This window comes from Fundulus heteroclitus, chromosome 22, assembly GCF_011125445.2.
Source record: "Fundulus heteroclitus isolate FHET01 chromosome 22, MU-UCD_Fhet_4.1, whole genome shotgun sequence".
Taxonomy (NCBI): domain Eukaryota; kingdom Metazoa; phylum Chordata; class Actinopteri; order Cyprinodontiformes; family Fundulidae; genus Fundulus; species Fundulus heteroclitus.
In genome coordinates, this window is record NC_046382.1 from 537157 (window position 1) to 551593 (window position 14437).

At 44.5% G+C, this 14437-nt stretch overlaps 1 protein-coding gene across 1 annotated transcript in view; it reads left to right on the top strand.

Moving 5' to 3' along the window:
* Positions 1–14437, top strand: part of LOC105917595 (spectrin beta chain, non-erythrocytic 1) — a 102182-nt gene that overhangs the window by 53066 nt on the left and 34679 nt on the right. Inside the window, exons 3-14 of the mRNA XM_036126326.1 lie at positions 359–510; positions 4955–5128; positions 6870–6961; positions 8221–8301; positions 10332–10447; positions 10559–10671; positions 11371–11558; positions 11739–11856; positions 12400–12558; positions 12695–12790; positions 12899–13105; positions 14204–14357. Coding sequence (XP_035982219.1) covers positions 359–510; positions 4955–5128; positions 6870–6961; positions 8221–8301; positions 10332–10447; positions 10559–10671; positions 11371–11558; positions 11739–11856; positions 12400–12558; positions 12695–12790; positions 12899–13105; positions 14204–14357 — 1650 coding nt within the window. The remainder of the gene's footprint in view (positions 1–358; positions 511–4954; positions 5129–6869; positions 6962–8220; positions 8302–10331; positions 10448–10558; positions 10672–11370; positions 11559–11738; positions 11857–12399; positions 12559–12694; positions 12791–12898; positions 13106–14203; positions 14358–14437) is intronic.

Consider the following 14437-nt stretch of genomic DNA (forward strand, 5'->3'; position numbering starts at 1 on the left):
GGTCCAAACGCAGCGTTTTCCTGATGATGGAGCAACGCTGCGTTTGTGGGACAATAACCAGCAGGCTGAGGAGGAATAAACGGAGCTGAGCAGCAGGTGTAGACTGTCAGGCTGCTCCAGAGTCATCACAGCCAGGCTTTAGGTTGAGTCGGCTCTGTCAGACTCAGGAAGCCTCTCCCAAACACACACAGGCCTTCCAGGAACAATGTGGGGATGCAGAGAGTCCAAACACATCAGCGGGATCTAACAACATCCGGTGTGAGGCTTTGTCTCCGCTCCACTGGTTCCTGCTCTCCTTTTCTGCTTCACTTCCTCTGCAGGTTCTCATCTCTCCGTCTCTCTCTGTGTCTCTGTCCAGATGAGCGCGAGGCGGTGCAGAAGAAGACCTTCACCAAGTGGGTCAACTCCCACCTGTCCAGGGTCTCCTGTCGGATCACAGACCTCTACATGGACCTGAGGGACGGACGCATGCTGATCAAGCTGCTGGAGGTCCTGTCAGGAGAGAGACTGGTGGGTCAGAGAGGAGCGGGGAATTAAGAGCATCTGATTTAATGCTTTCATGAAGTCTAATTTAACATATAAACACCAAAACATCAGGCTATGGGAGAAAAAGTTTCCCTCTCAGAGAGATATGTGAGCTTAGATGGTAAATGGCTTTAACTAGTCTGATGAGCCCAGAGCATTTCACACTGCAGTCGTTCACACCCTGACGGTGGTGAGCTACGCTAGCAGCCACAGCTGCTCTGGGGCGGACTGATGGAGGCCAGGCTGCCATGCATCAGCACCTCCTGGTCCTCTCACCCCCGCCAGAGGAGAAACGTTCAGCACATTTCTTCATATCTGCTCCGATTCGTCTGACGTTTAGATTCACTACTCTTCTACAAACCAACCACACAACCGTGCAGCTCGTTAAGGAAGGTGCTGATTTTCTGCTTCGATACACTGTTCTTAAAAACTATAAAAGTCTTCAGCAAAAAGACAACCTGATGTGAGTAATGTGTGTGTGGAAAACAGAGAAAACGTCCATTTTAAAAGCTGCAGAGCTCAGCTGTTCAGACGAGACGCTGGTCAAAGCTTTGACCTCCACTCACACTAAGTTGGACTGATTTGTCTTCTGATCAGTTTAACTTTCATAATCAGAGGTTTTCCCACAGATTGTTACAGTTAGTGTGTTCATGATTCTGTTAAATATCCAGAAAAATTTTGATTTCAGCCCCTTTGCCCACAGTTTGATCTCCACATTACAACCAGACCCTCAGGTAGGGGTGGGCGATATGAAGAAAATCTAATATCCCGATATCTTTGGGCTATATCAAAATACACGATATATATCGCAATATGTTCAAATTACCTTGAATAACAAATGTTTTTAGCCAAATAGTGCCTAAAGTTGCATTGGCATATCTCATATTAACGTGTCAATTTTTTTTTGTTTGAAAAATTGATTGCAAAATAAAAATTAATTTAAAATGTTTTATTTTTATTTTAGCCATTTTTTCCACCACAGCTGCACATAGAAGCTTTTCACAAATTACAATATTGTCACATTAAAGCTCTTTCATGGTCAACACTGGACTTTAAAAACAGAACACCAAGGAAAAATCTGACACAAAATGCACCTGAAATAAAAGGTATAATAAAAATGTGACAATCCTAAAAACAAAAGCTTAAATTGTGAATATAAAATCAACTGACCAGTCGCAGCTACATATTCAGAGCATCTCAAAAATATTTCCGTTGCTCTTTAGGTGCTGGGAAATTTTAAATAAAGTTTTTTCTGTCATATGGGATTTAGCAAAAGAAGACGGCAGTTTCAATAGTTTTATGGCTGGTTTAATTAAAGTTCCCTTCAGTGTGTGTGTGTGTGTGGGGGGGGGGGGGGGGGTCGACACGCAGAGTTTTCAAGAGTCTTCATTTTGCACTGGATGACGTTATAGGTGAAATAAATTTGTGCTACTGCTACTTTTTGTGGTAATGGTGTTACGGCATGTTTTGCAAATTACCGCATTTTGTTCGACCTCCTTCCACTGCCTGAAAAGCTCGCTGTCCCATAGTTCTCGCTGTCTCGTCAACGTTAAGTAAGCGCACGGCTTCGTTGTTGTGTGCGTGCGCCAGAGTGCTTTCTGGTTTGGAGGAGGGAGTGATGCGTTCACAGCATGTGGGAAAAACTAAACTCACAGTGAATTAAATACAGCGGCTCAATCTTGCCATGAAAATTTACCAGCGATGGTCACGATAAAGTGATTATAACCATCGCACGGAGGAAAACTTGAGATGAATCGAGTATACTCGATATATCACCCACCCCTACCCTCAGGTTCTCTGCGTGTCTCCTCATCTGTCCTGTCAGATAATCAGACCAGAGACTCTGATTCACTTATTTTAGCTTCCATCTGTGAGTTTCTCCCTCCTAACAGGAACCAGAGCCAGATCTCCTGCAGAAATCCCTGCAGGGATGTAAATGTGCCGTTTGGCCTCCAGGATGTCGGTTTAAGATGTTCTCACTGTGACACACTCAGCGGTTGAGGGTTGAATTCCTGTCAGACGGATGTAGTCATGCTGCGGGCTGCCCTGACTCAGCAGTTTCTCAGACTCTGGTTTCTGCCTTGCTCTGCAGCTTAAGTCAGTCAGTGAGCACGCTCAGACCAGAGGCTTCATTCATCTCGTTTAAAATGTATTCCTTCAGGTTCTCTCTGGCATAGAAGATGGCGGTAGTTGTTCTACGGCCATGGAAACAGGAGCGCTGCTGCTTTCCCGTCACACACCCACCCACACAGCGTTCAGCCCTCCATCTCCATCTCATGACTCTGCTCAGCTCCTCTCTGCTGCATCCGGCCTTTTCTCAGCCCGTCACACACGCAGAGAGGAGCATCGCTGCCAGACATGAATCTCTGTTCTTTCTCTGTGTTCCACGATGTGCAACATGTCAGAGGCTCATAAAGCAGAGGAGATGAAGAAAGTGAGTAAATAAAGCAGAGGGAGGCTGTGGTGGCTTTCTGAGGCTGGCCAGCAGCATGGAGGCTGTCAGAGACGTGAAAGGAGCTGCTGAGAAACTTTCAGGCTTCACACGGAGCCAGAAAGCATCAAACAAATGAATCTGACAGCGGTCGACTGTTTCCAGGCTGCAGAGGCAGGAAACAGAGAGCAGCAGAGTTTCTCCGGCTGTCACAGAGCCGCACTGAAAGATTTTATTGTTACGCCACGGCCCGCTGATAGGCATTCTGGGAAATTCCTCGTTTCTTCATCAAAGAGGGATGTGTTGCTGGCTGCAGCTGACGATGCAGAAAGGTGACGGCGCCACCATGTGTTAGAGGAGGGTAGTGATCCTAACTATTACGTCTGTCATTCTGCAGAGAAATGCCTCTGATGGGAAATAATCTTCTATAATAGAATACGTTCTGTGTTTTATGCTTCTGATGGAGTTAGAATGTCTGGAAGCTAATGGATCATTTCCTGAGTTAAAGCTGCATGATACTCTGTGATTTATGGCCATTACCCATCAGCCAGTGCAGCACGTGGTTACCACGGAGACCGAGCAGTGACCGTTGGAGACGCACCGCTGACCTGGGAGTCCCGTTCATTTCTCAGATAACTCCTCATGTCTGTTTGGTCCGGTTCCTGTAGAACCTGCAGGGAGGCGGTTCTAGACGTGTTCCCTTCATGGTTCTGGGTTATTGAAGCTAGAACCTGCAGGGAGGCGGTTCTAGACGCGTTCCCTTCATGGTTCTGGGTTATTGAAGCTAAAACCTGCAGGGAGGCGGTTCTAGACGTGTTCCCTTCATGGTTCTGGGTTATTGAAGCTAAAACCTGCAGGGAGGCGGTTCTAGACGTGTTCCCTTCATGGTTCTGGGTTATTGAAGCTAAAACCTGCAGGGAGGCGGTTCTAGACGTGTTCCCTTCATGGTTCTGGGTTATTGAAGCTAAAACCTGCAGGGAGGCGGTTCTAGACGTGTTCCCTTCATGGTTCTGGGTTATTGAAGCTAAAACCTGCAGAGAGGTGGTTCTAGACGTGTTCCCTTCATGGTTCTGGGTTATTGAAGCTAAAACCTGCAGGGAGGCGGTTCTAGACGCTTTCCCTTCATGGTTCTGGGTTATTGAAGCTAAAACCTGCAGGGAGGCGGTTCTAGACGTGTTCCCTTCATGGTTCTGGGTTATTGAAGCTAGAACCAGCAGGGAGGCGGTTCTAGACGTGTTCCCTTCATGGTTCTGGGTTATTGAAGCTAGAACCAGCAGGGAGGCGGTTCTAGACGCGTTCCCTTCATGGTTCTGGGTTGTTGAAGCTAAAACCTGCAGGGAGGCGGTTCTAGACGCGTTCCCTTCATGGTTCTGGGTTATTGAAGCTAGAACTATAAACATCAGATACCGTCTCTGTCCCTGCAGAACAACTAATGTCAGTTATGGAGTCAGTCAGCTGTGTCTGCAGCTGCTTCTTCCTCCACATGTTTCCACATGTGCAAACTCACGAGGTTTTAGCTTTGCCGTCTAGCTGGACGATATAGGAAAAAAGCTTATCGATAAAAAAAAAAATGCATATTGATCGATATCGATAATTATTGAAAATATTTAAAACCTTATTTTATGTGCAGCTCTGCCTGGACATTTTATGATATTGCTAAATGATTTAATTTTAATAAAGAACACAAACACCGAATTCCAATTAAATCTTTATTTAACCAACTTTTTTAACCATAACAGAATTTTTCCATTCACTAGTGGCACAATTTATGGAGCGCTGTTAGAGAAAAACCTGGGTCCACGATTACGATTGGTCGAGAGGAAGCAGTGACTGTAGCATCGACTAATATGATTGGCTGAGAGGAAGGAAGGAAAACTCTCTATCAAACTTTTATTTTTTTCCTATCGCGTCACACGTCTATCGATCGATATATATTGTTACTGAATTATCGTTCTACGTCTAACCAAGTTCTTTTTTTCTGGGTTTGTTCGCCCTCAGCCCAAACCCACAAAGGGCCGGATGAGGATCCACTGCCTGGAGAACGTGGACAAAGCTCTGCAGTTCCTGAAGGAACAGCGGGTCCACCTGGAGAACATGGGCTCTCATGACATAGTGGATGGAAACCACCGTCTGACCCTGGGCCTCATCTGGACCATCATCCTGCGCTTCCAGGTGAGAGGTCGTCTGGTTCAGGGCGTTCTCCTCACTGTTCCTGGTGGAACCTGAAACGGGTCGTTACAGTGTGAGGAACGGACCAGAACGTGAAGCGTGATGTGTGTGCTGCTGCTGTGTTGGTGTTTTATGACGTCATCATGACTGAAATGGGCGGACAGGATTTAGCGTTCTAAGCTCTGAGGATTAAACCCACCCTGGTGAAGATGGATCAGAGCGCACATCGGTTCCTACCGGCTGGGTTTTAGCTGCTCAGTGGTTCTGGTTCTGGTTCTTCTGCTCAGAGTCACACTGATGGACGTCCATCGATGAAGGTGAGGCTGTCTTTGCTGGAACCTCAGGACTTTTCAGGTTTATGATGAGATCAGTCAGTTAGAAATCTAGTTTCAGGTCTTTTTATAGAATCAGCTAAATGAGAACAAACTGTTTCTGTGCCTGATGCTGACAACCAGCCTGAAGGTCCAGGTTCTCCTCGCTCAGGTGCTTTAATGTGTGAGACGCTTCAGTTTAGGACTCAACTATCATGGTTCTCCCTCAGAGAGCGTGGAGAACAATTCATCCAGAACACCTTAAATGATCAGAGGAACGTTTGACTGGTGGGAAGAAAATAAAGCATCTAGACTTTTTAGTAAGAGTTTGTTGCTCTAAATGTGTTTGTGATGGGAAAGTTAAAGGAACGTTTGGTGATGGTAAGAATCCAATTAAAGAACATAATTATATATTATTATATTATTATTATTATACCAAGAAGTCCAATTAAACCTTCCATAAACTAATTGTAACAAATAGGAATGACTCTGATAATGTGAAGTTTCATCAGTTAGCAGAAAAGTCATTTAGTGATGAAAACCTGGAGATATTCTCTGTCTGGTGAAACCAGTCCAACCGGTTCCCCGGCTGTGATTCTGACCCGGTCTGCTATGGAATCGTCTCTGGTTCTGGAAGGTTCTGGATTCTCTGATCTTTCCTGGTTTCTCTCAGTGACTGATGGATGTTCTAGCAGCTTTATGTTCTTCTATGCTCCACTTATCTGGAACAAACTTCCAGAAAACTGTAAAAGTGCAGAAAGCCTGAGTTCTTTTAAATCAAGATTAAAAACACATTTGTTTAAAATTGCCTTTGACTGTTCTAGTTAAACTGTTTTACTGTTTTTAAATGTTCTTTTTTGTTTCTACATTCTATCCCTACTTGCTTTTATTCCTATATCTTAATCATGTAAAGCACTTTGCATTGTCTCTGGACTGAATTGTGCTATATAAATAAATTTGCCTTGCCTTGTCTTCTTCTGAAACCAGCTGAGAGCTCCCACCGCTCCATGTTTAGTACCTGTATCTTATTTTAATCTTCCTTCATCTTCAGATTCCGTCACATTTCTCCATTTACTCCCCCTTCAGTTATGTGAAGTCTTCCAGAACCAGATCCTAGAACTCAGCCCCACACCTTGATGCTACCACTGTAGGATTTTATGGGAGGATGTTTGGTTTCCTTCAAACATACTGAGAGTAATATCATCGTCCAACGTTCTCCAGCAGGCTTTAGTCCAGCATCAGCTTACCTTTTCTTCAGCAGTGGAGTGTTGTGCAGCAGGCGCTGAATGCATCATGGGAACACCGTAGATTCTTAAATCTTCTGGGGGCTGTTTGCTGCTGTTTGTAGCTCTAAGGATGTTTATGGAAAGTCTCAGCAGTGGTTTTCAGGCTTTTTGTGCGTCTCTGTATTAAACTCTGACTCTGTGTCTCAGATTCAGGACATCAGCGTGGAGACGGAGGACAACAAGGAGAAGAAGTCTGCTAAGGATGCTCTGCTGCTCTGGTGTCAGATGAAGACTGCAGGGTGAGTCTGCAGCAATCCCTCCACCTTCTCAGCTTCTGTCCTCACAGCTTCCTCACCGGCTTTCATTTTCTCTGCAGGCAGGAAATAATTAAACTGAAAGAATTTTTTAACTAAAATACAGATAAAGAAATAAATACTGTGGCCTGAGATGTTTCAGTCCCTCATAAAGAATCGTCTGAGGAGCCGTCTAGAACACTAGACTTAAACTTCTGCTGCTAATGTAAAGCAGGTCTGTGGAAATGCAGAGGTTTGGGGTTCAATTCCCACTTCTTCACGTCTCTCAGGCAGCTGTGGTGTTTCTGATGGTCCTCCTGATCCTCCATCTGTCCGTTAATGTCCAGATCTTCTATTGGTTATCCCACATATGTTCTGTCAGCGTGGAGAGAGAACTCAATGATCTCTGGGCTTCAGTGTTCCTCTACAATCAGAACCAAACCAAACCTGGGTCAGAGGTCCAGTTCAGGAAAACATGGAGGCCCGTAGAAGTCCTTTCTCCACCGTGTTCCCCATTATTCTGCAGCTGTTCCTAACATCCCCCGTATTCTGATGGAGACATCTCCAGAATGTTCTTCGTTCATATTGGATCCTCTGTGGAACACCAGGTCCATCTGTGTTGTGCAGTTCTGGGTCAGAACCGGGTCCAGCATCAGGCTGTGGTCTGACTGGGCTTTCTAGCTCCATTCATCTCCAGACAGCTGATCTCCACAAACATCCAGAGTCCTTGGTGTCTTCAGAGATCTGGAACTAGTTCTAGAAATATTCAGTTCCTCCGACTGTTTCTGCTGAAAAGTGTTGAGAAATGAAACGTTGTTAGTGGAGATGATGTTATTTTTCATTAGCACTGCTTAAAGTGACATTAATTCACCTGGAGGAGCTGCAGCTTCCTGCAGATACAGGTTTAGATGTAGAAGATTCTGGAGGAGCTCGTCTGAAGCCCCCATCAGCTGCTCAGACCTTCATCAGCTGCTCACACCTTCATCAGCTGCTCAGACCTTCATCAGCTGCTCAGACCTTCATCAGCTGCTCAGACCTTCATCAGCTGCTCACACCTTCATCAGCTGCTCAGACCTTCATCAGCTGCTCAGACCTTCATCAGCTGCTCAGACCTTCATCAGCTGCTCAGACCTTCATCAGCTGCTCAGACCTTCATCAGCTGCTCACACCTTCATCAGCTGCTCACACCTTCATCGTCTGTCTCCTTCATGTCTGCTGACCATCATGATGTTTGAGAAGCTGATGAGCTCTGATCTTCTGCTCAGGTACCCCAACGTCAACATCCACAACTTCACCACCAGCTGGAGAGACGGGATGGCCTTCAACGCCCTGATCCACAAACACAGGTAGGACCTCCTCCTCTTCCTCCTCCTCTTCCTCCTCCTCTTCCTCCCCCTCAGCAGCAGCTTCCTCCTCCCTGGCAGAAAGCTGCTGCTGCTGCTTGATGTAGGAAGAACATCAGTGAACTTCACGTGAACCAGAGAGAACCTGGCAAACAAAGGGTTTATATTTATTTCACAGTTTATGAATTAATTAATCATTAGTTTTCTAAGGTCAGAATAACCTGAACAAACAACACGCAGCATACCAACAACCTCAGGGTGGAGCTTCCCTCCATCCAGGACAGGTCCAGGGTCAAAGGTCAGGAAAATGGCAGCTAACATCTCTGCAGACAACCTGTTTAGACTTTTACCTTCAGGTGGCGCTACAGAGCTAAAACCTGCCGCTATAGAGACAATTTACTGATCATTAGTCAGCTACTCTGCTGGGAAATAGTTATTAACCGCTATAGAAACAATTTAATGTCTCTATAGCGGTTAATAATGTTAATTTAATCATTAGTCAGTTACTCTGCTGGTAAATACTTACTAACCGCTATAGAAACTATTTAAAGTCTCTATAGTGGTTAATAATGTTAATTTAATCATTAGTCAGTTACTCTGCTGGGAAATAAAATAAATATATGTATACTTTCACGACCCATTTACTTTCTCTACAAAAAACAACAAAAGATTAAAAGGTTTATATATTTCTAGCATATGAAGTCAGATTGATGCTCCTAATCATGACTCAACATATATACCAAAATAATATCAGACTCATTATTATTTAAAAAGTTAGTGTAACCCTAACATGCTTTTTCATGTTGTTTGTTTTTATCTGACTTTTTTGTGACTTTTTACTATTTTTCTCTTCCAATGTATATAAAAACTTATGCAGATATTTGTATTTCCTTAATTTATTGAATTTGACCCTAAAACTCAACATAAAAACATTTTTAGTTGAAATAGTAGTTAAACAGTTATGTTTTTATATCATATCTTATTTTTTCTTCCCTGTTTTATTTCTCTTCATCCATAAATTGAATGTTTTCTTACTTTCTTATTAATGCATTTTTTCCTGAGGGACTGAATTTATGTGTTAATGAAGGAAAAATAAAGAGAAATTATAAACTGATGCTGTAAGGATAAAATTATCTTGTTTTTTACATTTATGCATTTTCCTTCCTCCACGCCCACAGTGCTGCTGTTTTTATCTCTTCTATTTCTTGTTTTTTATTTTTTTTAAGACATTTTATCTAACAGAAGAATAGGAGGAGATTTAATCTGTGTTTTTAATGATCAGTAATTTTCTGAAATGTTGGATAAGATTAAATAAAACAGATTTTTTTATATTGAAGCATCAGAAGAAGAATGAAAAATGTTTTCTTATTACATCTTTGTTTAATGGCTGAAAGTTGCCTGATTTAATGTTTCTGACCATGTAAATTTTAAAATTTAACCCATTAATTGCATCCTCTGCTCTATTCCATAAAAAAGTAAAAAAAAAAAAAAAAAACTGGACTTTTCTTTCTGAAGTTTGAACACGTTCGAACTGCAGAAAGAAAGAGAAAAAAGTCCAGCTGATTTGTTTTTTAACTTTTTTCTGGAATGACCGTGACCTGGATGACTGAGAATCATCTCCAGCACATCCTCTGCTCTAATTTGGTTCATTTAGATAACAGATAACTTTTGCAGCCTTTAAATATAAAACAAGCTGATAAGAAGCTTGATATCAGGGAAACATGACCCAGCGATAATGTTGGATCATTTAACAACAACTATTCATGTAGACTTTGACTCTTTGCCTTCACAGTGCCTGCACCTCATTATGAGCTGATGCATCTCTGCCTCTAGTGTTTAATGTTGATCTAACAGGATAAAAGCTTTAGCAGCTTTCACAATGTCTGGCATTAAAATATAATATTTCTGTCCAATATAACCTCAGCATTGACTCACTGTTTACTGTGCAGCTCCTCCGTCTGCAGACAGAAGGATTCTCAGTATTTTAACCAATTTTAATTTTATTATTTTTTGTTCCTGGTTGACATTTTCAGACCCGACTTGATCGACTTTGATAAACTGAAGAAGTCCAACGCTCACTACAACCTGCAGAATGCCTTCAACCTGGCCGAGCAACACCTGGGCCTCACCAAGCTGCTGGATCCTGAAGGTGCCCAGCATTCACGTTAACAGGCGCACTCACACACACACACACACACACACACACACACACACACAGTAACACAGAAACCATCGTCTCTGGGGACCTGTGTGTTTGCAGACATCAGCGTGGAGCATCCTGATGAGAAGTCCATCATCACCTACGTCGTCACCTACTACCACTACTTCTCCAAGATGAAGGCGCTGAAGGTGGAGGGCAAGAGGATCGGAAAGGTGAGTCTGGACTCTTCATCGGGTCTCAGGTGTTTCCCGGCAGCACCACAACCCACCAGGTGTCCTACTGGCTGCAGTCGGTCTGTTTTCTCTGGTTCCTGCAGACCAGACTGGCTGCTGGTTAGTGGAGGCAGCACCATGGAGGACCAGGGTGGGCTTTAGCTGATGTTCTGACCCGTCCACAGGTTCTGGCTCAGTGAGGCAGAAAGTCCAAGCTGAAGGAAGGAAAACTGAGCTGAAGACTTTATAAAAAGACTTTAGCTTCTCTGAGAGGATGGCTGCTGCCTAAAAACACGACTGAGACTAAATTATGCCTCAGTTCAATTATTCTTTGTTTAAAAAAAGCTCAATTTGGAGAAAGAATCTTTATTGGTAGATTTTAAAACATCAACCTTTTTTAAGGTCAGATTAAACGTCTCCATTTATAGTAAATATTAAGATTTTGATTGGATATTAATTGAAGTTTATACGTTTTCTATAATTAGACTAAATTGAAATGAAAAATAAAATCAAGAGATTTCCTGATTGTGAAGTTATAAACAGGGAACAGAGATGATTGCAGTAAGTTAATAAATAATAAGGATGTAATTATATTTAAATGATATTTAAAATAAAGCCTAACCTTTACAAAGTGAAACACCTACGCGTGTTTCCAGATTTATTCTCCTTTCTCTGATGGAGCTTTTTTTTGTCCTGCAGGTTCTGGATAACGCCATCGAGACGGAGAAAATGATCGAGAAGTACGAGTCTCTGGCGTCGGACCTGCTGGAGTGGATCGAGCAGACCATCATCATCCTGAACAACAGGAAGTTCGCCAACTCTCTGGTGGGCGTCCAGCAGCAGCTGCAGGCCTTCAACACGTACCGCACCGTGGAGAAACCGCCCAAGTCAGTGGCAGCTTCAGGCTTCCCAGCTTTCAGCCATAACGCTTCAGGAGATCCTTAACGAGCTTAACGAGCTTAACGAGCTTCTGTCTGTCTGCTAAGATGAAACGCGTTAGAGCGATGCTGCTGGTTTACCTTTAAGTTCTCCGTCTGGTCCGTAATGAGCTGCTCGTCTGTGTGCAGGTTCACAGAGAAGGGCAACCTGGAGGTTCTGCTCTTCACCATCCAGAGTAAGATGAGAGCCAACAACCAGAAGGTCTACACCCCCCGAGAGGGCAAGCTCATCTCTGACATCAACAAGGTAACAATGGACCTGATGTTCCCTCACAGCCTGGCTGACCCCGCAGGTAACCAGCTCCATGAAGCAGAGCTCTGGTCTTCAGGCTCTGTAGTGAAACATGTCAGGGAGCCGGTTCTCAGGGCAGGGAACGATGTTCTGTTCACTAAATATAATTATCCTGCAGCAGCAGCAGGTTCTCATCAGCCCTGATGGAACCATAAGACTCGACCGTTAACGGGAAATGTTAACGAGGTTCAGGACAGAAGCCGTTTTATTAAGACTGAAGCTAATAGAAATGATTCAGGTGATGGAGAACCTCCTGCTGCTCCATGGGTCAGAACCAGGAAACGGGCCAAATATGGTCTGGCCCGTATGGTTCTGCTGAATCAGTCATTTATTTCTGCATGGATCCGGGTCCAATGAGGGCGATCCAGGATACGAGCAGCTGAAAGGAGCATCCTCTGAGGATGGGGGGGTTCTGGCTCCATCCTCCATCCTCCAGCCTGCAGTAAAGCTGCTGTTCCTATTGGCTCTCTGTCCTGACCCTGGGTGCGTTTGTTGTAGGCATGGGAGCGTCTGGAGAAGGCGGAGCACGAGCGTGAGCTGGCCCTGAGGACGGAGCTGATCCGTCAGGAGAAGCTGGAGCAGCTGGCCCGTCGCTTCGACCGTAAGGCGGCCATGAGGGAGACGTGGCTGAGTGAGAACCAGAGGCTGGTGTCGCAGGTACAGCTCACCTGGACGGCTTTCTGCTCACTCAGTGTGGCTAAACAGGACAAAAACAACTTCATCTATATTTATTATCATTTCTCCTTCCCTCTGATTCCTCTCCTTGTTTCCTTTCCTTGTTTTCTTTCCTCAGGATAATTTTGGATTTGACCTCCAGGCCGTGGAGGCGGCCACCAAGAAGCATGAAGCCATAGAGACGGACATCGCAGCGTATGAGGAGCGAGTTCAGGTGCGCTGGGAGCCGCTCAGCTTTCTCCTCCTCCTCCTCTTCCTCTTCCTCCTCCATGTGTTCACGGCACTTTAAATGAAACCTTTCCTCGGTGCTCTGTCGCTGCAGGCGGTGGTCGCCGTGGCGAGGGAGCTGGAGGCGGAGAGTTACCACGACATCAAGCGCATCACGGCCAGGAAGGACAACGTGATGCGGCTGTGGGAGTACCTGCTGGAGCTGCTGAAGTCCCGGCGCCACAGGCTGGAGCAGAACCTGGGTCTGCAGAGGGTCTTCCAGGAGATGCTCTACATCATGGACTGGATGGACGAGATGAAGGTGACGTCTGACCACAAGAGTCCTAAAACATCTTAGAGCTCTGATGAGTTAATGTTGGGTTGGTCCGGTTTTAACATTAATATGTAACATTAAATATTTTGTGAAATCAGAGGCAGATGTTAGAAATGATTCAAATGTCTAAATATTTGCAGCGTGTTGACATCTGGCTGTTATTCTCCCTCTGCCGTCCTGGTGAAGAATTTTAATGTCTTTAACGACGCCCATTACTGAGGGGTGGACCAGTTTCTGTTGTTATCTAAGCCATTACAGGCCTTTGTTAGGCAATTGTATAAAGCTTGTTACTCCACATTACTCCAGACTTTTTGATTTGAGAAAGCTTCCTGGAGATGAAGTGAAACGTCTTCAAACTTTAGAAAAAAATCCAGCTGTTGTTTTTTACTGTTCTGAAACTCCCTCTGCCTTGTTTGCATCTTTTAAATCTCACCTGTTTGATTGGCTGTCCTGAAAATGGCCTGATTGGCTGACCATCTTAACTTTATTTAAATAAAGTAAAGTAGAAACAATGATTTAAGGAACTTTACTAAACTCCAACCTGTTGCTCAGACCGCTGCAGATTATTAATTAGACCAAAGCTGAGGTTAATTAGTCGTTTAAACTACATTTTTATCAGCTTTACCTGCTGCCAGTCTGGTCTGTAAACCATAGCAGTCCTGACTCATTTAAAACGTTGAAGACTAACAACAACGTCAGAGTTAGGGAAATTAAATGTGATGCAGAAAACATAGGAAGCGCTGCAGGGCAGGATTTAATGTTCTGTTTCCACCAGAGAAACAATGATTTGGTCTGTTTGTGTAGAGATGACCCAGATTCAGCAAAAAGGTTTTATTCCTAAAGGAAAAATGACTTCTGGGTCGTCTTTCTGTCACCTGTGGTCAGCAGGTGGCGCTGTAGCTTCAGCTCCACATGTCCAGCTGATGAAGAAACGTCCCTAAATGTTTTCTGGACTCATGAAAATGACCAACGTGTGGATTCTGTCAGGAGGTTTAAATGTGTTCCTGTTCTCATCCTCACTGAGTAACAGTTCTGATCATGCTGAGCTGTAACTTCCTGTTGACCTTTGACCCCGGTGGGCTGCAGATGCTGCTGCTGTCTCAGGACTACGGCAAACACCTGCTGGGTGTGGAGGACCTGATGCAGAAGCACGCTCTGGTGGAGGCCGACATCTCCATCCAGGCCGACCGAGTCCGTAACGTCAACAGCAACGCCCAGAAGTTCGCCAGCGACTCAGACGGTACTGCAGAACCCTCCTGGTTCCGTCTCCTCCTTCCTCCCCCTGTGCTCTCCTCTTCCTCACTCCTCCTCCTCCTCCTC